The sequence below is a fragment of the Xiphophorus maculatus genome, chromosome 16 (genome assembly GCF_002775205.1).
Source record: "Xiphophorus maculatus strain JP 163 A chromosome 16, X_maculatus-5.0-male, whole genome shotgun sequence".
Classification (NCBI taxonomy): Eukaryota; Metazoa; Chordata; class Actinopteri; order Cyprinodontiformes; family Poeciliidae; genus Xiphophorus; species Xiphophorus maculatus.
The window spans coordinates 9,146,618-9,172,345 of NC_036458.1; the positions used below are offsets into that span (position 1 = coordinate 9,146,618).

General features: G+C 39.6%; 1 protein-coding gene across 14 annotated transcripts; it reads left to right on the forward strand.

Annotated features, from left to right (window-relative positions):
- The first annotated feature begins 7,980 nt into the window (after positions 1–7,980).
- On the forward strand, positions 7,981–25,195 carry elavl3 (ELAV like RNA binding protein 3). 14 transcript variants are annotated; one of them, XM_023349034.1, is made up of 8 exons: positions 7,981–8,543; positions 14,917–15,136; positions 15,223–15,326; positions 17,754–17,907; positions 18,001–18,229; positions 18,655–18,708; positions 19,182–19,220; positions 19,948–25,195. In XM_023349034.1, the coding sequence occupies exons 1-8, from the start codon at positions 8,535–8,537 to the stop codon at positions 20,294–20,296; spliced, it is 1,158 nt and encodes a 385-aa protein (XP_023204802.1). In that variant the 5' UTR covers positions 7,981–8,534; the 3' UTR covers positions 20,297–25,195. The 14 variants fall into 14 exon arrangements, with proteins under 14 accessions (XP_023204802.1, XP_023204804.1, XP_023204807.1 ...); XM_023349036.1 differs by having other exon boundaries at positions 19,969–25,195; XM_005815205.2 differs by having other exon boundaries at positions 7,983–8,543; positions 14,920–15,136.
- Positions 25,196–25,728: the final 533 nt, after the last annotated feature.

The following is a 25,728-nucleotide window of genomic DNA, read 5'->3' on the forward strand; positions in this document are numbered from 1 at the left end:
ACGTTAATATAGCATTTAATATTGCTTTTGAAGTAATGATATTTCCTCACTGAGTGGCCCTATTCACATTGGCTCAATGTGAATAGGGCTATATTCAATATTCACACCAAAACAAACTCTTATGATGTCAAGATTCTTGTTGTCTCACTCTCAAACCTGGGAGAGCAAATCAAATTGATTTTGGTAAGCCTCACACTTTTAACGGAACAGTTAGAAAAAAAAAAAAGGGATATGTGCATTTTATGCCGTTCACGTAAAGATCTGCCTTCAACTGTAGAAAAGAAAATCTATTAAAAGAATAAATTGCAAACGCAAAATAATGCTCACACTAATCTCCATTCCAAATTAGTGTCCTACAACACTGGGAAGGCAGATGCTCGTTTGTTTAATTTTCTAAAAGCATCAACATGCGTCTTTTTTAGGAGAATATTTGCTCCAACCTCCACCCAGTGTCTTGACCTTTCCCCTCCAGGGACGGGGAGCGTGCCTAAGCAACAGGGCACATCTGCTACAAGACAGCTGTTAAGCCTCTTAATGATGATCCAACAGTCAGGGTTGGAATGAGAGTTTAAAGTAATCGTTGCTGAATCACTCACCCTACTTTCCTTGAAATACACCAGAAGACAAGCCAGCCCTCTTGGTAGAAGCCAAATAGTTCATTTGGCTAATGTAGTTCTTTGTGTATTCACAAATAAACTAGAGTGAATCAGTAGAATGAACGTTGATTAGTATGAGCAGCCACAGTTTCTCCTCTGTCTCCATTACATCCATGGATATAAGATATGCTGTCACACACTGATCAAGATTTATGGTAATGGATCCTCCAGCTCTAGACGATACGTTGCACAAAATGCAGCGTTACTTGTACAATCACATTTGTTAAAATGTGCATGTACAGACGTTTACTTACACAGGCCTAATCTATTCTTAATTTGAAGTTTTCAGCATATATTTTAACCATTTGGGAATTTTATTCACACACTATCTCAAAATTGCACACAAAGGCTCAAATATATACTGTCTTTCTAACCTCGTAGCTATTTGGCTAAATGTCTTTAAGAGAGTTGGAATGAAACTTGTTGCTTGGAGCAGGTACCAGGTCCAAGTTCCAAAACGTGACAATTCTTCTAAGCAGAAGTGACTTATTTTGCTTGATTAACTCCATGACATTGATCTGGCTTTTATTCATAATGTGTAAACATTTAATAGGGCTGAGGTCAGGGCTTTGAGGATGCCTAATGCAAGCCCTCAAAACTGACATTAATATCTTTTATAATCCATCATCCTGTTGGAACACCAGAAGGTCTCCAAGTTTCAACCATTTGACCAAAACTGTAACCCTCAGATGAAAGAAAATTGGTTAGGATCTTCAGGAACAACCTACAGACTCATGCGTAAAACATTCCCACACTGGAAAATGTTGGAGGACAAATGTAAATTTCCATCCTGAAGTGATGACAAAAAGTCAACAACTTTAATTATTTAGCACCTTGAAATTTGCGTCTTCCCACAAGAACAAGCAAAAAACTTTTAATAGCAAAGACTTTACGGTCAGAGAAGACGAAGATTAAGCTTTTTGGCCACAGTGACTCGATGATGGTTTATTTGGTGTTTTGAAATACTGAATGAAACACAGTAAAGATAGCCAGATTGTTTTTTGTTGTGTGAATGAACTTAAAAAAGATAGGCTCTTATTACTTAAACAATTTATTTTCTGAAAGAAAAATACATTGTCTTGTATCTTGAACAAATAGTTTTGACCTCAATACATAAACTTGGGTAAAGATACTAACTTGAAGTTTTATTGTTGATTTCACAGATTCAATTATGCTAAATTTACTTCACCACTGATTTGTTTTTCTCAATGTACGGCACACAAAGCTAGAGCACTGTACCAACTGTGAAGCATCACACTGAAGGCCTGATTCAGGTTTAGTGGTTCTGGTCTTTGAATATAGTCCCAAAGTGGAATAATAAAGACAACACAAATCAAAACTAGTTTTTAATATACACAACAGACTAACATCAACTCCAAGAAAACACTGACTCCAAAACTATTCAAAACGTGGCAACTGTTTAAAACTCAGGTAGGTCCATGCCAGGAAACCAAAACATTTAAATGAACCATTTCTGTGAAGAAAAGTGGTCAAACATCCAGTAGGAATTCTGCCTGGAACTGCCTGCTGATGGTTACAAAAGTATGTCATTTTGAGTGAGTGTGTGTATTTGAGGCCATATGCATATTTTAAGCCTGCGGGGATAAGACAACATTTTTATTAAATTCAAACTCAGGGACTTAATTTTTGCTTTAAAAAACATTGAATGATATTTTGTGTCTTTAGTCCATCTTGGACAAAGATTGATTCAAATACATCGATAATAGCCCAAGATTATTATACATACAGCTTACCGGCACTTCATATGCACATAACGAGTTTCTGCGTTCTTTGCCATATTGAGACTTTTTTTGATCTACAGGAAACAAGTTAACCCCCTACAGCACATTACCTAGACCCCCACAATCCTGTCAAACCATCATCCTCTGATCCCTGAGGGTTTGAGCACCCAAATCAATTGAAAGAAAGGAGAAGAAGAAAAAAAAAGAGTGCACTGTGGTCCTCCTGCTACATCTGCCAGGGAGGAGAAGAAGGAGGGGCCTCACTTATGGGCCGTACAGGGGAACAATATCACTCCATCTGTCACAAACCGTTTCATCTCTGATGGAGTGAAATATAGCTTCCAGAGATATATTCTTCCATATCATCTATGTGTATTAGCTTACCAGTGCCCAAGTCTTTACCAATTCCCCGAAGCGTACACGCAGAAGCTTTTTGTATCATATTACCTTCCTCCCACCAGCCAGCACTCTCCATCCAGCTCACAAATTACGCTTTTAAGCCAAGCAGCATGTTAAAAGAAATTGTTCCACTTTACACAGTGAGGCACTTAACGAAAATGGAACTAAGGGGATGTGCAGGCAAACAAAAAACATTTTACATGTAAAAACTTCCAAAATGAAGGTACTAAAGCGAAAACCTGAAAGCGTAATAAATGCTAATGACGCCTGTGGAGAAAATATAAGGGGGAGGAGGGAGAAAAATGAGAAAGATGCAGTCTGGTAATAACCAAAATGCTCTTTCATATTCAAATGCTTAGCTGCTGTTCTTTGGAGGATGGGTGTGGCTGACTGATTCTTCTTGCCTCCTCAGCTGTCGCGGCTTTGTGACGTCTGTGATCCCATTTGCTCAATCAGGCCATGCTTTCGGGGAAAGTCCACATCGCTGCTTAATAACCACAAACTAAGTAGCTCAGTAATCTAGAAAGCAGTCAGAAATCACAAAATGATCAGGCTGTTTACTTCAAGAAATCAATAAAAAAAAAAAAAAAGAAAATCAGATTCCCAGGAGCGATGATGCCTCTTTCTCTCTCTCTCTCTCTCTCTGTCTCTCTCTCTCAGCAGCAGGTAAAGCTGCAATCTCAGTCATTCATATTTAATTCTGCTAGAGTTTCCGGGAAGACTAATGTGCTATTGATTTCAGGCCTCCTATTACTGGAGAGGGGAGGAGGGTGGAAAAGGCCATGACGGTAGAGAGCTGGACCACAGGGACTAAAAGCAAGAGAGTGAAAAGGGAGAGGAGGAAGGGTGAGTGAAGCAGGGAAGAAAATGGAAACAAACAGCTACAGCAGCGAGCTCTTCTATGAAACACTAAAATATTTCACACAGCAAGCCTGCATTATCTCTCTAACAATCTGCTTCACACTGTCAAATAAATACATAAACTTCCACATGAAAGAACAAGAAGGAAAATTGAGGCTGAGGCACAAAATGTGCCCCGTCTTATTTACTTTTCATTAAATCGAGGCAGTTACTCAGCGACTGGGGCCAAACCCAACAAAGCAAGATTACCTGTGCCTCCTCTAACTGCTTTTGTGTCCACATGTTTTGATAGAAAAGGAAGAGAGTAAAATAAGGAAAAGGGAAAAACAAAGAGAATGTCAAAGAGCCAAAGTGTGTTTAAGGTTTCTCCCTTGACACCAACTCAGACAGGACAAGATGAAAGATTAATAAGCATGGCTTTATATTTAAAAGGTTTACAGTAAAAGGTGTTTTCAGTGAAGGAGGTTTGCTCTGTTTAATCAAAACCCAGAACAACAAGATAATGTATACAGAAATTAATGAGAATACCACCAAAGAAGAGGAAACAAACGACAAAAGATTGCCGATTTGTTTGCAAGTCTTTTTGTTCAACATTGAATACATGCAAACAAAAACACCTAGCTTACGCGGAGAATTATCCAGCAGAATATCATACATAAATAAAAAAAAAATGACAAGAGCGTCTACTTCAGAGATTTCCTCCCACCAGCCTGTCTACTCTAATAATAGCCCAGAGACAATGAATCCAGACAGACAGAGGGAGAGAAGGAGACATAGAGACAGAGGAAAAAGTGCGAGTGAACCCATGAGGGAGATCACCAGAATATTGCCAAGTAAAACATAAAAGGGTTGAAATAGGCCAGATGCCACTGTCAACAAATTTCCCTTTAAGAAAAAAAAACCAAACAAAACAGGCTAATTTATTTTTGGATTCCTTCCTTGTTCACTGCTGCTGCCACACAATAAAAACTCAGAGATGCCTTGAGCCAGGCCTGGTCGAGAGAGACCCTTGAATTAACCAGACCAGAGGCTGAATCATCTTTCCCATCCCCCAGATCCACTGTCACAGTGTCACTCGCTCACTCTGCTCGTCTCTCTCCCTCTCCCTTCTTCCCATGCGCGGACAAAGCCTCCACCTTACCGCAGGGCAATGGCAACAGGCAGTCATTTTGATGAAATAATAATGAGGAACAGGGAAGGAATTCTGATATTTTAGAGCTTTAGCAGGAATTTCTTTCCTACACATACTGAATATTGAGTTTCACCAAGTGGTATATTAAAAAAAATATATACAATTTAATGACATAAATGTTTTCTACCTCTTTGTTTTATTTACAGTACATTTGAGATTGTATGACAAACATCAATGTATACATTGTTTACATTTTATGTGACAGACCAACACAAACTACAGCATAATTGCTATGTGGAAGGAAAATCTAAAAAACAGTGGCACACATTTGGATTTGGATCCCCTGAGCCAACTTTGTGGAAGAACTTTTTACTCCAAGCCTTTTGTTGTATGTCTCTGTGAGGTTTTACACATGTACAAAGCCTGCATGTTTGCTCATTCTCGGTCAAATTAGGTGGAGAGCATCTGTGAGCATCAGCTTTCAGGAGCTGCCATAGATTCTGAATTGGATCTAAGTCTGGACTTTGACTTAAATCAAAGTTCAGATGCTTTGATCTTAACCATTAGATTCTAACTCTGGTGATGCTTTTAGTGTCACTATCCTGAAGAAGCTGAATCTTGGTTTCAGTCTATAGGTCACTTCTGAAGAACCATTATGTTATTTTTATGTTTAGGTAAAGTGCACCCTTTGTTTTCCATAACATGTAACATTTTGATTAAAGAGACTTGATCAAATGCAGACGGACAATATTTACAAATTCACAGACTCTTAAAATCAGTTCATTGCGCTGGATTTTTTTAAAGGGGTATCAGAGTAAAGGGGGCTGAATGCAAATGCATGCTACTGTATTCAGATGTTGATTTCTGAAAAAGAAAATTACCTATCTACTGTTTTCCTTCCATGACAAAATTATGTCTTACTATGTGTTGGTTGATTACATATAATCCCAATGAAATATTTTTAAGATTAAAGGACTTTTGAGTTTATTCATTTTAAAATACTCTACTAATGTGCATTCCACAATATGCTAAAAGAAAAGGGCCACTTCTTCAAGATTCCTGACCACCATTACTAGAGAAACCCTCAACTACAAGAAGATAATCAGTAGACTAACAGACAAAAAAAGCTTTTAAGCAAAACTAATGCTTGATCCATGATTCAGTGACATACAATAGATGCTTTAAATGCCCTCTTACCCACATGGAGGATTCAGCTGCCATGCTACAAACAGGGGCTTTAATGAGAGGCCACAATTAAGCCCATTTATTCACATTAAGTGTGAACTGTAAGTGGAACTGCAGTCAGTTGACAGACCTGGTTGCTTTTGTGTGACAAGAGCCGCTTTCATTCAGCTCACAAAAAGGGAAAAAACACAAGCACCTAATGAGTGAATCTCTCCATCTCCTCACCGACAGCCAAGGATGCTGACAAGAACCACACACACACACACACACACACACACACACACACACACACACACACACACACGCACACACACGCACACAAGGGCACATACGTGTGTGCTTCCACACATGGACAACACACTTGTCCTCCCTCGCTAGCAAACTGACTCAAGGGCTCCAACGCATCCAAGGCTGAGTTGAGTCACTGCTTGTCAGAGAACGGTGGGGGCGGGGTTAAGACAGACTGACAGTGGGGCTCCATCTCTATCCTCTTATTAACGCTTAACGAGTGCTTTCCTCATGCAATATTCATCTTCACTAATATCATCCAAGCTCTGAGCCAAGCTTGCTACTTATGTAAGGCAATTATGTAAAATATCAGACAGAGCCTATGTTCAGAAGCTTGCTGGAAAAGAGCTGCAGGACAGTAAAATAAATGGACAGGCAGGAAAACCTTTGGAGGCCTGGACTGCGAGGTACTTGATTTCTCGCTCTTTATACACCAATATGGATCCTGGGATCAATTGAGGGCAAGTGGCCAGCATCAATAATGCAAACAATTTTCTTTTTACATTATTCTTCAAACCGAGAGACGTCTGAGGATTCCTCAAGGTCACCTAAGAAGAGGAGAGGAAAGGGAAGACCTCAGCAGCCCTGTTCACGCCATCAAAGTTGATAGATTGTACAAAATCAGTTCTGTAACGACAAAAAAAGGAAGATATCTCTCACTTCCTCACAGGAATGGAAGCTCTAAATGCACGCACAAATAAACAAACCTGCAGTAATTTATGCACACTTGCACCTCGCAACCCCCCGGGTCAAGGCCCTGTGGGGGTCTGCGCAAAAAATAGGTCATTTGTCACACATGATGTCCCGGGGCAGGGGATACATTATAGATGAGTCCAAACAGCATGTCTCAGCGAGCACTTACCATACAGTCAGGCACATGGGAGGGAACAGCAGGAGGTGTGCAGAAAGAGGAAAAGAGAGAGAGACAGAGAGAGAGAAGGACAGAGAGAGAGAAGGGGCTGGGAACTCCTCTATGAGGGGACACTTTGAGAGTAATGCAAGTAGGGAAGCAAAAAAAATAAAATAAAATAAAATCACTGCTAATGTCTTTCTGTTAGAAAAGAGCCTTAGGATAACAGATCATTTGGCTTAACTGGATAAAAGCTAGAAATGTAGCCCTTTTCTCAACCTTTTTTGCTGTGTGGACAGTAATTAATTCAGGGGGTCTAATTCGGTATTCCCATGTCTGCACCTGACCCAGTGGCTAACCATCTGCGTTGCATGGGGAGAGGCCCAGAAATCGTCCACTCCTTGTTGTAGTAATGTAGTAAGGATGCAGCGCTTTGTCTCTGGCCACCACTCAAACCCAATTATTGCATATTTCTGCCTCTTTCTCCTCCACTGCTGTCTGTGTAGTTATCAGCTAAGAATGAGCACTTGTGAATTGCTTTTATCTTGCCTGTTTGGGTGGAGATGTTTGCTGTCGCGTCATAAAGGCCCAAATGAAGACTGATACATAAAGGAAGGAGCTGTGCCAACGCGAGACTAAGTGCGAAATGTGCTGAAGGAGAAAGAAAGAAGAAAGTCCACTGCCTTTTGCTGCACCCATCTGTTCTGAAAGTGCAGGTGGAGTCCTATTCACTGCGCTCTGCATGTGTGTGTAGAGAGAGAGGGGGGTGCTTGGGAGGGAGGGAAGGAAGGGCAGCGAGAAGGAGGGAGTGGAGAGAAGGAAGAGGGGAGAGAGGGGGAGGACTCTTGGTGATCTCTCCTGAAGGGGATAATGGGAGAGGAGCGCATTGCAATGGCTGCCATGTAGTACCCTCCCTGCACAATTAGCCAATCAGCAGCGCGCTCTGCAAGCCAGGAGGACGCATAAAAGAAGAACATTGCAGCAGAGGCACAGAAGGAGACTGCGAGAGGAGCAAGGAATTACACATACACACATACACACACATATAAAGCAGCAAAACCAGAACACCCTCCCCTGGACACACCCTGCTGAGGATCACTGTTTCTCTTTTTTTTCCTGAACCATCGCCCACTCCACACGGAGAGAAGCTTTCTCCATCATCATCCTCCAGAAGAAAACTCCCTTTTTTTCCCTCATTTTCATCCGGTAGAGGACACCAACAATTTCGCAGAGCTGAGATCCTTTGGCGAAGACTGTATTTTTTTTCCTTTTTTTCTTTTTTTTTCTTTTACTTTTTGCTCCTAATTGTACATAAAGGCCATATAATAATATAAAGGCCCAAGAGCGCAGAGAGAGAGAGAGACTTCCGCTTCAAGACCTGTGAAAAGAAGGACCTAGATTTCTTTCATTGTACGTCAAGAATGGTTACTGTACGTATGCCTCTATTTTTCTTATTTTAGAGAAAGGGGGGCGGGGGCGATGTTGCATCATTGGATCTTTTTGTGTAGTATTTGTTTTGGATGCGCACATGTGATGCAGCCATTGATAAATCAATTCAACACGAATTCTCTCGTTTATTTTCCACAACTCGGTCTCGTTTTCAGCAGCGCTCGCCGCTTGTGTCCACATGCCGACACACAGAGGAGCTTTGGGGTTGTCGTTTCTGTCCAGTTCACCATGCCGTATCATTCTGATGAGATTAACGATCGATACGGGCATTTAGCAGTCTCACGCTGTGTGATGCGCCACACCGGCCGAGCTCCAGCCTACAGACAGCCTCGGCGTTGGAGGAAAACATTATCCTGCCATTTTAGATAGCTCTGGCTTTTTTATTATTATTATTTTTCTTTTACAGTGTACGCTCACATCCCAAGCGTCGCATCTCCATTATACGTTTACTTAACTGTCAAGAGTGAGCTTTGCATTCGACATTGTGCGTGATAGTAGCGATGGAGACGGGGGTGGGGGGGGGGTGGGGGGGGGAACGCAAGGATGCTCCGAGTTCAGAGGAGGAGGGGGGCGGGGGCCTTTCTTTGCCTGGTGCTGCACAAGGATGCTGGAGACGGGTTTGTGAGACAAAACATGATGCCTCGGAGGCTGAGGGCCCATCCAACAAGGCGAAGGAGGGAGGGGAAAAGGGTCGAGTCACTCTGAGATAGAGGGGGGTGGGGTTGAGGAGAAGAAGATTACGCATCCGTTGGTTCGCTTTGAATCAGACAAAGTCCAAAATTCCTCAGGGTTCTCGTAGCGATGCAACCGAGTAAATGGGCTGGAAACCTCCGAGGCTGTGACGGCACCACTAAGGCCGCGCCCGGACAGCACCATTTTTTTTTTCTTTTTTAAAATATATATATATACATGTATATATATATGAAGCGCATTTCTCCAAGAACTATAGCGCCGCACACACAACAAGATGGCCATGTCTGTGCTGCGCTTATCGGATGAAAGGAGATGCGCTGATAAATTAGCCTGGCTGTGTGCGCCGACTGGCTGGATTGGGCGTGTCTCTGTTGTACCGGAGCATCAAACGAAGGCCTTGAAGCCTTAAACGACCTTTTCCGCTTTGCCTCTTGACATGATCCGGGGCTGAATGCACGAGGCTTATGTATGCAGACCGTTGAAGATTAAAACCATTTACATAGAATTAGAACAACGAATAGCAATAAAGAGTAAATTTAGTCGGAGCACTGAAACAAAAAACGTGTGTGAAAAAAAAAGGATCAAAATAATTGAATAGCATGAGTCATATTTTACTTGTATAAAAAGCCTAGACAGTTTATTAGATGACTAATTTTAGTACACAAAATAAATAATTCACAACATAAAGGAAGCACGCGTAAGACCCGGAATACACACACACACACACACACACACACACACACACACATACACACACACTCATAAACGAGTATTCTTACTCGATAAATTGTCTTTATATTAAACAATTCTTACATTTTCTCTTTGTTTGAGCCCCGTTGTTACTTCCAGTCCTATTTTATATATATATAGTGGCAGCATCTCTCCTCCACATGGTCCGCAGCCCCCCGTGCGTGTACCGCAGTGCCAAGCAAATAAAAGCGTTGAGTCAGACAACCTTTCCAAAGCACTTACACAATTCAAGGACAAGGACAGGCGAGGCCATCACTGTAAAGCGTTTCTTTGATCTTATAAGGTAAAAACTTCTCGCCCCATTCACTGGGCCTACATGGAGTAAAATACTGAAGATGTGAATCCTTTTTAATTATTTTTTTATTTTGATTTATTTCTTTTTTTATTAGGTTTTATAGGTGAGATCAAATAATGCAGAGTGAAAATATCAAAAAAGCGATAAATGCGATTATATAAGCAGAAATATCCTTCTTCTAGGTCGGCATGTATTTACATATGAAAATGAATGACCTTTGTTCGTGTATTTTTTATTCTAAATTTGTTTTAAGCGTTTTAAACCCTTTGATAAACAGCATTTATTTTACCATAGCGAATCTATTTTTATTCATTATATTAATCCATTGTAAAAGAAGAGAACTATTTTATTGTAGCACAATTAAATATAAGACTCTCAAATAAAAAAAAAATACAAACATTATACACTATATAGACTAAACATGCTTTTCCCATTGAGGATATTTGACATTTCTTTGGGTTTTTGACTTGGAGATGGCAACTGTAACGATCATTGTTCCCGGAGAGTCCTGCAGCCTCTGGCCTTGACACAAAGCGCCACTGTTTACATTAATATTCATAGTGCTGCCATAGCCCTCTGCGAGAGGGAGAAGAGGAGGAACGGGTGGCTCTTTTGTTTGGTCGTTTCAATACGTTTATTCAGCAAATAGGCGCTCTGGTTTATGAATGCCAGCAGAGCTCACCAGTCCTTTGATTTAAAGCAGGCGATGCACCGCAGAAACAGAGAAATCAGTCGATCCTTTACATTGTTTGAATAGGTTTGAAATATTCTTTTTACGGATCGGTGCTTAGAGATTTGAAATGAATAAAAAAAAATGTTAAAAAAATACATGAACAAAGTCGATTTTCTTTTGGTCGTTTCACGGCCATCTGTGTCTTCAAAAGAGCCTGTCCGAAAGCCACTCCCTTTTCAGCACGCTGGATAGCGCCCCGCATGATCCAAGGACTTGTGAGACAGATTTGTGTCCTGCAGCCTTTGACGCTGTCTGCTGTCATCTTATCAAAGCGGTCCATAACACCCAGGGATCTTTGCGATCTTTGAGAAATCTTTTATTTTGTCATCTGACTGTGTGGAGTCTCTGTTCGTGGCTGACAAGAGCTGTGACTCCGGTCGTCCTGTTGTGTTACATCTGCCACCATGATCCCTTAAGCTGCAGAGAATGTGGCTAATGCCCTTTGTTTGGGATAATCCTGTAATCTGTGTTATTTAGAAGGCTCATTTACACTTTACACTAGGATTCGGTTTTAGATTATGTCTTGCACACCTAAAATAATTTGTATACAAAGAAGAAGAGACTGCTGCTTAGGTTATGTTTTGATGAAACAAAATGGTTGGTCTAAATTATTTCCTAATGCTATATTATACACGTATTTTCTACTTCAGTCAGTTATTATATATGTTGACCTTAAGATAGCTAATGCTACAAGAAAATGTACATCTAGTTCCTATGGAAATAAACACTAAAATCACATAATTTCATTGTAACACCCAATTTAAACTGCAACATCCAAACTTTGCGAGACACATGCTATTCCTCTGTATTATACAGCCCCAAGTGCTCCAATGTATTTGGAGCAGAAATTATTTGAATGCATCAGAGGACAGAGATCACAAGACATACATTTACATTAAGTCTTGCAACGCTTCTTTGTTTTGTAATTTAATTGTGCACAGTGTAGGTGGTGTGTGTTTGGCCAAGGGAGGCAGGGCCTCTTGTTTGCGTGCATATCTGGGTTCATGTGTTTGGTGGTGGAGGCTGAGCTCTTGTTGCGTGCCAGTCTGGGACCGTGTGTGGGCGAAGCTGATGCACTCCATTAAATATTAAGGGAGGTCTCACAGAACCCCTAAAATAGAAATAAAAACAACAGGCAGCGGGGGTCCCAACGTGATGATAACAGCTGTGGTGTGTTGGAGACTTAAAATCAGGAGTTATTTATCACGTTTTGTCCTTATCAGAGAGAAATAAAAAGTGAGCAGCAATGTATCTAAGAAATTGTTGGTGATCTTGTTTATTTTCTCGTTCAATATGTCAGAATTTATGATTGCACTACATGCCTACTAACATTAATTTAGCAATTCATGATTTTATTTGCCTTTGAAGCAGGTTACTCCAAAGCTTTTGTTAGAATTATATACCATCTGCAATTAAAGCATAAATCTTTTAAATTTATTCTTGTGTTCATGCTATAGCCGTTGTTATTAAATGCTACTTTTAATTTATCTATTTATTTTGCTGCTTGTGTGTCTGACAGGCACCGTGGATTTATGAATTATATAACCTCACACTGTTTGCTGGAAATGCTTACTCTGCCTCTCTGAGGTTTTCCAGTTGGAGAGTCAAATTTGCCCTGAAAATGTCTTTTCCCCCCTCTTTGTTTTATACAGCTTTTGCTATTACTTGGGCAAATTTTTCCTTATTCTACTTCTGCTACCCCACAAAGTAATGCACTACTACTAGCATAAAAACAACAAAACAGTGTGTTTCCTTATAAATAATTAACAGGAGTCATATAATTTTAGGTATCTTTTTAGCTTCATCTCAAAATCTTTACATGACAGGCTGTTGTTCTATTTGATGTTCAACCTTTGTAAATGAAGGTGCATTTGATGTATTTTAGTTTTTACACTGTCTAAACTGTCACCATGCTGCTCTTTGTTTCTACAAAGACACACATTATCAGCATATGTACGACATACATCTAACCTGTGTGTCTGCTGCTAACAAGCTCAGACAAACAAACAGTTAAGTAAGGAAGTCTGTCAGCCGTTAGAAACACTGTCGTCTTTGAGGGACTGTAACCAGGGCAACCTGTATCAAGGTGAGTCTCAAAACAAGGCAGATGGATGCTGAGATTAGGTAAAAATGAGTTTATTAGAAAAACCCATCAAACTTAACAAAAAACAAAACAGGAATTTGTTAAATTTTAGTACTTTATTAATTTCATACAGAGGATGTGGAAACAGAAACAATAAAAGTAACAAAATGACAATCTGGAATAGAATATCAAGATAACTTTAATGAAGTCAATGAGGCACTCATAAGTCGTGAGTAATATGGTCTGTAAAAAATACATTTAAATTACATTTGCAGTATTTCTCCATCAAATTGGTCTTTCTTAGAATAACATTAGGGAATAATTTGTGGAAGTTGACAATTAACTCCTTTTATTGTTTGGTAGAATATTTTAATTCCCCATGAGATTCAGCGAGGGCTTATTTATCCCCTTTACCATAAACAAACAATAACAAATTAACAAGCTGCAACAAGTCAAATACAGAGTTTGAGGTAACTGCTTACAAAACAACCCAACAAGCATTAATATTTACTCAGATTGCATAATTGCGAGGAAGAATGGTACAAAAATGCAATAAAAAAAAAAAAAATATATATATATATATATATGGATGACGTAACAGGTGTACTAACAAAGTCATAAAAATACTCTGTGATCAATAACTTTTTTAAAATAAACAAATAGGCAACTAAAAACTAACAACTAATTGTATCAAAATCTAGACTTACATGTAGGCATGAGTGTAGACCTACACTAGTGTTTAAATGTAAAAAATCAAACAACAAAACAAATAGTTTTAAATCAGCAGTAAATACAAATACATAAAAAAATGAAATTAGCTGGTGAGCTTTAAGCTGTAATAGAAAAATCTCTTCAACATTTTGCATTTTTATTCTCTAATTTTTCCCTTTTTTCATTTTTTGTAAAAGTCTGCTTTTTTCCTGAATAATAATAAAGTACAGTTAAATTCAGTGTTATTAAACTCAGTATGAATAAACACACACACACACACACACGCACGCACACGCACACACACACACACACACACACACGCACACACCCGCACACACACACACACATCCCTACACATACACACAAACATTTGCTGTGACTGTCTATGATATAATATACTATAATATTGATCTGGTCTCAAAGAGCTTGGTGCCGAGGGGGAGGAACTGGAGCAGGAAGTCTGTCTTTGTTGCCATTTTCTGGTATTCTGCATGGCTCTAATTAGGTGCATCAAAGCAACACAAAATACTCCACTATACACCATCTCTATGCTCACTTAAAAACTGGGAAATTAAAGGCCACAGAGTCCAAAGACAAAAACTGTTTAAAAAAAAAGAAAGTATTTTAGCTAACCATGATATGCATTATTTATTGGAGCGCTAAATCCCTCCGACAGTTCCCTTGGTTTTGTGCCAGTCTGGTAGCCACCATTCTGACCATCCGTCCCTGTGTAATGATGTAATGATGTTTGACCCTGGAAGAGTAGAGGGGGGATGGGAGGAGTAAGGAAAAGGGACTGTGACATCTGCAGGACCAGAGGCAGGGAGAAGGAGAGCTGGAAAGATGGAGCAGAACGGGGAAGGGAGGATGATAAATCAGACCTTGTCCACCTCCATTTTAGCAGCGCTGATTCTTGACCTGCACTTGTGATGCTTAGAGAGTGAGCCGCCTCTGTGTGCTGTGCTATGCACAGCCTCTATTAGCATATGTATCACTGTAAGTTAAATAATGGATTCGAAGCATGTTTAAAGGTTTACTTTTGTCGAGTCTCTTTGTGAATAATGAATCTAATTGCACCCTCTTCCTCAGCAGATAATCAGCACCATGGAAACGCAGGTGTCCAATGGTCCAAGCGGAACCAGTCTGCCCAACGGCCCAGTCATCAGCACAAATGGCTCCACAGATGACAGCAAAACCAACTTGATCGTCAACTATCTGCCTCAGAACATGACCCAGGAAGAATTCAAAAGTTTGTTTGGTAGCATTGGAGAGATCGAATCCTGCAAGCTAGTCAGAGATAAGATAACAGGTACAAAATTGACATGAGCTGAAAAAGTCACTCCAACTGGTTTTGAAAAAGCTCAACATTCCCTGTCATTCTGTCTTTTCCTGCAGGTCAGAGTTTGGGATATGGTTTTGTAAACTATGTGGATCCAAATGACGCAGACAAGGCTATCAACACACTAAATGGTCTCAAATTGCAGACTAAAACAATCAAGGTGGGCAAAACTCTATGCTTTGGGAAAATAATCACTTCAAATTCATTTTGGATTCTTGACAACATTCCAGACAAAAAAAAGGAAGGAAGTGGAGATTTTGTCAAGGGGGTTGGTGAAAGAGGTGGCAACGGATGTCAAAGCAGGAGGGGAGCAAATACAGGGGCTCAAAAGGGGGTTGAGGAGGCAGAAGGGAGTGGTAGCATGAACAAAAGAAGAATGAGAAAGGGTGAAAGGAGAGGGAGAGAGTGGAGGTCAGAAATTAAGGGGCGGACAACATGCGGAGGGTTTTTGTGATGGAAATGCAATTAGGCAGTCTGACTGTGGCACACATGGGTCAGTGCAGGTTAGCCCATCTGTCTTCAATCTAGGCTAATTAGGGGGCTTCTTTGTCCCAAAATCAGATGACGGACAGAGAAGTGGTGGGGAGTAGGGGGGGGGATCAAATTATTAATCTCTAATTTCATCCAATCTCAAACTTGATCGAAGTGGCCCAAAGACAAACTGCAGGATCTACATCAGTGGAGAGCAGATGCTCTGACTCAACAATGAACTTTAGATAAAGTCATAGATAAACATACAGTAAGGAAATATCTCAGCAAAAAGCCAGTTATTATCACAGTGACCATAAAGATAATTTTTAAGAAGGAAAATGTCCACTCTTAGATATAAAACACAGTAGCTGGTATTCCAATCTTCTCCCGATTTTATAGAAAGCTTCAAAGAAAAGATCAAGGTGTGGGGGAAAGTGGGTGGAGGGGGGAAATGATGGAGGGGTCGAGAGCAGAATGCCAATGACGGGATTAGAGGCCATATGGGCTTGAGGCACCATCTGTACTGTGGGAGCGTCAGCGAGAGGGTTAATTGTAGGGCAGCCTCTGCTCCCTGAACAGAGCAGCTCCCCCCGCGCCTCGTCCAGAACACCCTAATCACCACGCAGCACAACCCTCCTGCTCGCACAGTCCCTCTGTGGACACAATAGATGCTGGTCCATTGTGCTGATTTATGAAATCAAAGCACCTGTATTCATCTGAAAGATAACATATTGACCAATTAACTAGCACTGAATAGTTTTAATAGTAAAACATGAGTGCAAAATGACTGTATGATTTTCATAGACGTCTGTAGATGTATTTAGAGAATAGTATATTTATAAGTTGGGAGAACTCTTTCCAGCCTTAAGGTGCATTCTCACTGTTTGCTCGGTTGGAGCGTTTCGCCCCTCCCTGGAGAATAGCAACAAAGAAAGGAGGCAGGACAGAGGGAGAACGGCTCAGCCTATCTCCAACAACACTCACAGTGTCTCTCCATCACACACAAACACACCACTCCTAACAAAGCACTGGAGTGGACTATCTGTCACTCAACTGTTCATGTTTCCATAAACAGAATTTTAAAAAAAGAGACAACAAGAGGTCAGCCTCTTACACAATCACTTAGATATTATTTTTTCATATCAGAAAACAGGCCACTGAAATAAGACTGAGAAGAACAGCCATGTGGGATACGAACAGATGCATCAAAAATGACGCTGTACTAATTAACTCACTGGAGAATTTGGGAAACTATATTGACTGAAGCCGATGTTTTTCAGTGCAAAGCAAAGAAGTCCCATGTGATTGTTAAGCAATGATTGGATTCAGCTGCAGTAATGGTTACGCAGCTGTTAAATAGTGTGTCTGTGATGAATCTGAAAGTCATGTTTTAAGGTAAATAAAGACACAACTTGGTCTGTAGAGAAGAGCAAGAATACGTGGGATTCTTACTTCAAACTACCATTTACATTGCAATTTAAAGGTTATTTACAGTACTTAACATGAATATTCACACTCCTTGAACTTTGTAATATTATTAAAGCAAACTGCAACAAATGTTTGAGGTCTTCTATGGGATGGCCAACACTAAGTTCAGCATTTTTGTGAAAGTGAAAGGAAGGTTGGGCATACCGGCATATGTAACAACATTTTCTGTTTGTAAGATAAGAGTAAAACTGAACTTTTGGCCAACAAGTGCAATGTTAGTTGTAGAGGAAAACTAACTCTCTAAACAATGAAGCATAGTGGTGGGAGCATGATGCTGTGGGGATGATGCTGTGGGTTAGATGGACAAAGGTTCACCTACCTTCAGGAGCAGCCAGAACTACGATTGACAGATTTACATCAAAGCATATTCACGTGTTAAAATTGTTCCGTCAAAGTTCAAACCTAAATTTATTTACATAATCCATTTGGTCTACTGTAAATAAAATAATTTTGTGAGTAATATGTATTTTTTTCCTTCCACTTCACATTGTTTCAGTACCTTGTGTTCGGCCTGTTGGTCTAAATTCCAATTAAATAAATCAAACTGTCTGTAAAAGTATTCAAGATGTGTGAATACTTTTACAAGGAACTGTATCTGTGATTCAACAGATCATTCAATCTATTTTAGGTATCATATGCCAGGCCAAGTTCAGCCTCCATCCGTGATGCCAACCTTTATGTGAGCGGACTCCCCAAAACCATGAGCCAGAAAGACATGGAGCAGCTGTTCTCCCAGTATGGTCGCATTATCACGTCCCGCATCCTTGTGGACCAAGTTACAGGTAAGGCCTTTTAATAAAACTGATCACCTCAAGCCAAGCAGACACACCAACACCAAGGTAGTCACGCCAATCCTCTGTATTTTGTTTTCGGAGCAGGCATATCACGGGGAGTGGGCTTCATCCGGTTTGACAAGCGAAATGAAGCAGAGGAGGCCATCAAAGGACTCAATGGGCAGAAGCCTTTGGGTGCCGCTGAGCCAATCACAGTCAAGTTTGCCAACAACCCAAGCCAGAAAACAGGCCAGGCCTTACTGACTCAGCTGTACCAAACTGCTGCCCGTCGCTACACGGGACCCCTGCACCACCAGACTCAACGTTTCAGGTATTGAACCGTCACCAACCCCGCCCTGAACTCCACCCCACCCCAAAATAAGTACCTCATTTATCGTTCTATTGTTGCTTTAAAAAAAATTTCATTTCAACAGCAAGTTTTTGAGCTCAATTAAAAGTGAGTCATTGTAAAGTTGAAAGAGATGGAAGATCTTTACAGTTTCTTTATTTTTATGCATCACCTGTACCACAAAATGGCTAAGAGATGAAGCTGGAGGTTGTAATCGTCAGTGAAAATATGCAAAAATTAAGACATGTAAACTGTTTAAAGAAAACAAAATCCTTTTGATTATAAAAGCTATAATTAATTTTCTCCTTTAGGTAACTATTTCTTATTTGGAAACATGGTATTTTTTCCTCTTCTTTCTCCCTCTCCTCCTCCTCACACCTTTTCTCTGACTTTCTTTTAAACTGCAGTGTGATCCCTTCACTTGGAAAGGGACCAGATCCAAATAGCAGCTCAAACACAATGTAAGAAACTAGATTTTTCCAAGTACAAATAGAATCAAGTTAAATACATTATGGTTTGCATACTGCTTATAAGTCATAGACCTTGCAAAAAAAAAAAAAATCAAAACTACCGGGTAAGGTTGTATTTATGTGGATAATTGTGCTAAATGACAAAAAGCAAAAGGAATCGCTCAAAATAAAAGCATTGTGGGATCTTTCCTTCTTTTGTCACTAGATGCAAATTTGCCTATGTTTATACATTAAAGCTAATAAAAGATATTGTAAATTATAAATAATAATAAATACCAGCAGGACTATGTCACATCATAGATTTGTTGCTGGATGATATGAGACTGCGTTGAAGTGAAGGATGCCCTCTGCAGGCCAGCTGATGAAGACGCAACACATTAACCATAAAAAGCCCACCACTCCCATTCCTTGTAGATCTCATAACTAACCTCTGCATCCCCTTCACTCTCCCTCTTGCGTTGCAGACTCGACAATTTACTAAACGCCAGCTACGGAGTCAAGAGGTAAATGCCAAAAGGTGTCCTTTCAAAAGCATTCATGCCAAAATAAAACCTTCAAACAAAGTGCCCGGAATACCACATGCTGCTTTAATCTCAAAAGAAGTTTTATATGGCCATAATTCTTAATGCCCACAGCCCATTTACCCATTCTACCGAATAAGCACTATCTATAGCTTTCTAACAGCGGGGTATTCTGGCATGGCTTTGTTTAACCTTTTCGTTCCTTTTGTTTATTTGAATCAATATGAATAATTTCTATGTATTTATTTCTGAACTAACATTGTTGGTTTCAGTTGCTTTAATGTCCCCTTTTTTTCACCAGCATGGACATACCAGATTCCGTTTGCGTCTCTTCTGTTTGCTCCAGTTTTTTGTATGATTTGATTCCAGTTTGCTTTTCATCCCTCTCTAGGTTTCTGTGTTTTGTTCAATGCTGTGATTTCAGTTGAACATCGTGATCCATGTGTTTTAATTCTTCCAGAGGCTCTGGTCAGCAGAGGAAAAAATAAATGCACATTGTGTGGGTGTCTTGTCTCAGGGCACGCAGTGTCATTATGTATAAAAGCAGGCAGTTTGGAGCCACTGTGGTGCCCACACATATTTATCCACTTACTGTACAGCAGAGAGAGGATGGAGATGGGGATCCTCAAATGTGACAGATACCTAGCTATTAGAAGATAATGTAAAGCAATGAATGCTATGTGGAACTTCAGAATGACACCCATGGTAGTTCTCCTCCTCTCTTTCCCAGATTCTCCCCCATCACCATTGACAGCATGACCAGTCTGGCCGGTGTCAACCTAACCGGTCCCACCGGAGCCGGCTGGTGCATCTTTGTCTACAACCTGTCGCCCGAGGCGGACGAGAGCGTCCTGTGGCAGCTCTTTGGGCCTTTCGGTGCTGTCACCAATGTCAAAGTCATCCGTGACTTCACCACCAACAAATGCAAGGGCTTCGGCTTCGTCACGATGACCAACTACGACGAAGCCGCCATGGCTATCGCCAGTCTAAATGGCTACCGCCTGGGCGATCGCGTGCTGCAGGTTTCCTTCAAAACCAGCAAGCAGCACAAGGCCTGAAGCAGACGCTGCCGGTGTCAGCTGGTTGAATCTGCAGGGGGTCCTACCTGAGCCTCCCTGCGTCATCACTCTACATGGGCCTGGACTGAGTCTCTCTGTCTTTCTCTCTCTGACATGCTCGCACACAAACTCATAAACACATACACACACACACGTGCAGAGGCACAGAACACATGCACACACAAAGCATACAGACATTCTCAAGCGTAGATAAGTCAGAGTTTCAAACAAACACACTAGTGGAGTTCTTTCTTTTCTCTTTACACAACTTGCTAGTCTTTCCCTGTATTTGCCTGGATTGAATTAGAAAGGGGTGCGTAGCTGGTGGGGGCTTTCTGAAAGGGAGGGGGGCAAGGGGAAGAGCTTTCTATTTAGGAGACAGTCTAACGAATGTGACAGAGAATGTGTACTGAGTGCTTTGATTGAATTCAGGCAAATAATGACAACTGATGAACAAAATTATCAAAAAAAAAAAAATGTGCAATTTACCTAAACTCTTACCCCACCATCTCTCCCATTATCCTGCTGGAGGGGATGTAGTCACTTTTTTTACACTTGGGCATTTTGAATCAGTGATTTTTTTAGATCAAAGAAAATGAAACTAAAAACAGTGTTCTCTTATATACGTCTATTAAAATATTACTATATATTCAATATTTAAGGTGGTTATAATAGCCGAGTATGTAAGCATTTTCTAGAAACTTTGACTACTGTTTCCTGACCTGCGTTAGGTGGTGCCTCGCTTTAAGGCATTTTTCTCTTATATCTCAGAGCTTGTCAGCTCAGACCCAACATGATTTAGCTCAACGGTCAATGAAAAGAGCAGTTCAAAGGCCATCACTTCTATCCACACAGACTCACGAGAAATATCACAATAGAACAGTTAACGTATCACAAAAAACACAGTTCAGTAATAGGAAGATTTACACATATTTAGTCCTCTGAAGCTGTTTTTTTTTTCTTTCTTTTTTTCACTTGATCTCATCCACGCGATGGATTGAATTCAGGCAGACCGTCTGTGAACTTAGAGCAGAGCAGCAGCGCTCCCATGGTGACGACGTTCATTAGTAATTCTCTGCTGGGCGAGAGAGTGATGAGTGTGAGGGGAAAAACTGTTTCATCATCACACAGCTGCGACAAAAATACTGGTGTTTTTACACTTTGGCTGACTTGCAAAAGAAGCTTTATTGCATCAAAAGTTGTTTTATTTCTGCAATGCCTTTCTATCAGCCCTTTGCCGTCAGAAAACAATTGCAAAAAGTCACTGACAGGCAGGTTTATTTCAATACAGCTGAATGTTTCTGCTCTTAAAGGGCATGGTTGGAAGAAAAACTTGAATATGTTTGAAATAGTACATCTGTAATAATAAAGGCAGGCCCGCAAAGAAGCAAAAATGTGAAATTCACTAGTATTAGTCCTCAGTTCCTTAAAGATAAATGCTACTTTTCTGTAGATTAAACTGGATCTATAATGTCCAATATTGTGTAGATTTTACTGCTGATAACTGATTGCAGTCATATCTGAACATATATCCATTAAGCAGAAAGATTACTCTCTATTTTACCATTTTAGTCTGGAAAAAGCTGTACGTTTTTCTTTAAGGCCATTGTTTTCTTCAAAAATCTTCCTGGTAACTTTGAACGTTCAAACATGGCAAAACATCAACCTTCCAAATAAGTGTCATAGTTACCTTTTTGATCACAAAGAAAGCATTTAACAAGTTTCTCACGATCAGTTTGGTGCAACAACAAAAATAGCTGGTGATTAAAATATCCCCAGCCCAGAAGCATAGGGATTATTTATGGCACCCTTGATGAAACAATAAGGCCCAACCCGTCTAATGGAAGTGTCTGCTGCAGCCCAGATTTTTGATGTACCATGTGGAGAGCGAGTGTCTTTTAATATCAAGACACAGGCGCATGATGATACGTTAAATAAGGTCAGCTATCCAAGTCATTTTTGTTTTTCTAAGTGACGCTGTGTTAGCCAAAGAGGACAGTCTCTTTGAAAAGGATTACATTAGAGATAATCTATTTTTATACATACAAAGGAACAAGACCTTGTGCTGAATTTTTACAGATTCTTAAGCTTGGAAAAAATTGGGACATTGCGTGGCTTCGTTTGAAACCCTCTGATCTTCACAGACAAAGAGGGAAGAAGCAGCGTGGTGTATGGGTGGGGATTTGGGGAAGGGGCGAAGGACAGCATATCTCACACAAACTTAACCGCATCTGGAGAAAAACAAACCCGGCAAATGCGAATCAAACCCAAACGAAGACACATTTTGACAGCCAGGGTATAACCTGACAGACACATCTGTATTTTAGAGTGTTCAGACACACTCAGCATCTCTAGTCTTGAAATTTTGTACAGTGTTGCTTCAAAAATGGAAGTTCTTTGACCTGAAAATCCCAGACAGAGCTGCAGTGAGACTGGCTCTCTGCCCAGCTGTAAAACCGAAGAAGCTGCTTGCAGATTGATAATAAAAAAGATTCAAAAAGTGCTGGTGATTCACACTGAAAATCCTTACGATGAGATAGATTTGAGTTTTGCCAAAGAATTGCTTTGCAAGTCAGTACTAAGAAGGACAAACTAACTATAATATCCCCTTCATAATTGCTGTAAAAATCTATGTTATTTGTTGAGCAAGGACCCTCGAAAATTTGAGTTAGAATTACTTTTGAGCATATATTGTAAGTTGCGCATATCGATTTCCATTTCTGAATTAAAAAAAAAAAAAACACCATACCAAATGCTAAAATCAACTACATTTGCACACCTATCATGCAGTATAAAAAAGGCATATGTATATAAAAAAGGGATGACTCAACTCACCATGTGACCGAGGCAAAAAAACAAAATGCATCCACATATTTCCCCTGACATTCAAATCACCCGTTTCATCTTTATCTTTTAATATATTGCCAATACTTTTTGCTGACATTTTTTTTGATCTGACTCATACTGTTTCTCCCCCGCAAATGCTGATTGCTGTCGTCCACAGCTAATCACAGAAAGGTCTAATCTAGCTCATTTGGTTCTTGCAAGTGATAGCACAGCCAGTTTGAGCATGTGGTGAGCCCAGCGACAGACATTATAGCAAGAAAACAGGCCACATTGAACTGCAGCCATGAAAAAGTCCAAATATGACCTCCCACACCCGGTCCGTATGGAGACCTACACCTGATGTACGGCAGAGAGCCGAGGACCATGGCAGGAAACAGTACTACACTGCTTGAGCAACAACAATAATCATTTTAAAAAGACAAAAAAACTTTCCTATGGAACAGTAAGTGCAATGTGCTTTGTTTTTATATTGACTGAGAACAAATGATATATATTTTTTAAAAAAGAAAAAGAAACGTCACACTGAAAAGGTTTGAGGAATAGCAAAAGGAGCGACTGTTCAGGCGAAAGCGATTAAATTGAACAGACTCGTTACCAAATCAGAAAAATGAGAGAATGAGAGCTCTCATCTCCAAATTGTTACACGATCACTTCCTCAGTCCCTATTTTGTGCTCTGTCCACGCAAGCTCAAACTGCATATTTGGCTGACTTTAGTAGAGCTTTTTTCAATGACTTGGAAAGGAATATCATCTAACAGAACATCAGTTTTAGCCCACGTCAATTTCAAATATCATTTTCCTGTGATTTCTTGATTTCATTTACATATCAGGACTCACTTGTTAACTTAGTGTATTTGTGTTGTTGATGTTGCCATAGAGAACACACATGGGTCGAAGATTACGTTTTGGTTGCATCGATTGGGTACAGTTTGTTATTTTTCTTCCATTTTATTAGTTGCAGTTTTTACAGTGTATGCAGATTTTAGACTTAGTTAGATTTCTTTTGTTTCAATCAAACTGTGTTCAATTGTGTTTGTAAAGTCTGTGGTAGCTTTTGTTGCAACATAAAAATAATTTAAACTGAAAAAATTCAAAATAGCGCCAACAAACTTGTATTATTTGGGCGACTTTAAGCTTGTAGTTTTAACTTATTGTTAACTTAAAAACTATTTATTATGATTATTATTATTGCCTCGTATAAAGTATGTTTTGTGTATATTTATGGTTTATTTCATTATATTTGCAAGTTTAAAAGATTTTAAGTTTGCCAAAATTGTGGTTACACCATTTTGTTTCTTAAAAAGGGGGACAAATAGAAAAACAGCTTTAGAAATACAATTTGGAAACGTTCTCCATAGTCAAAGAATGCACTGCTATATTTAACTAATTGAAGTGTATAAACATACATGCTGTGTGCTAGATGTTATGCCTTTACTGCCTGTGTTCTGTTTGTCTTGTTAAATGAAAATCTTTTAATTATTTAACCTAATCACAGTCTTGTTTTTTCCAACCACTCTGAGCCCCTGAGAGATGAAGGCGCCCCCCTTTAGTGAGGCTTCGGCTCTCTTCAGGGGGAGAGATTTGTTTGATTTTCTCAAAAGATGCTTTCCTGTTTCGCTGATGGGCTGAATTTATCAAAAATCTATTAAAGCCTCTGAATCTGTCAAATAAACGTATCACTGAGGCCATTTTTTATCAATTTGTGCTATTCAGAGTCACAAACTTAGTCAAGAACTCTGGGGAAAATATCACAGAGCTCCAACAAGCTACAGGAAGGTTTTCTTTGGAGGGTCTAGAGTTGCAAAGGAATGAGTGGTCCTTCTGTTTCTCAACTGTATTTTGTGTCTATTTATTTAGAAGAGGGGACGCAGTAACTTAGTGATGTTTTTCTTACCTTTTCCTGGAATGGTAGAACAAATCAAAAGGTAAAAACGATCAAATAGTTCTGTTGACACCAACGTCAGCAGAAACAAAAAATAAAAAATAAAAAAACTACAAAAAAAAACTACAAAATCTCATACTTCCAAACATGACCAAATGAACAATGTCAAATTTAAACAAAGATAAAAAAATAAACCTTTCAGTTTAGACTAGGATATTTATTACTGGGATTTCAGCTGAAGACGCTTGAAGACTTTTTCATGGAATTGTTTAATTATTTGTACTTTACATGCCAGAAAAAAAAAATAAAATGAAAGTTACAAATAAAAGTGTTGCAGGGGTTTTTCTTTTCCATTGTCAGAACAAAAGCAAGAATTTCATTACACCAGCCTGTACTAAGAACACCAATAGGAAGATTATTATTTTTATATGCTTAAAAAACTGAATGAACAAACTATTGATAAAATAAATTATGTGGATTTGAATCAGTGTTTTTTTAGCACAACTCACTCCTAACTTTTAAAGAGGTTAAAAGAAACATGTTTCATTGCAAATTTTTCTTGATGTTCTTAATGTGCCAAACATATGCTGTAAAAGAGCAATTGTCTGCTTAGAGACTCCAGATTTTTTTTTTATCTCACTAAGCTTTTTCAGACAAACACATATTAATATCAAACAAAAGAGGACTTGAGTAAAGGCAGAAT

What these genes read in the sequence shown, in the direction of transcription:
- elavl3 (XM_023349034.1), top strand. An exon ending in AGTCAGAGATAAGATAACAG is followed by an intron (nt 15,137 to 15,222) that starts GTACAAAATTGA and finishes CTTTTCCTGCAG; the next exon opens with GTCAGAGTTTGGGATATGGT. An exon ending in AATAGCAGCTCAAACACAAT is followed by an intron (nt 18,709 to 19,181) that starts GTAAGAAACTAG and finishes CTTGCGTTGCAG; the next exon opens with ACTCGACAATTTACTAAACG.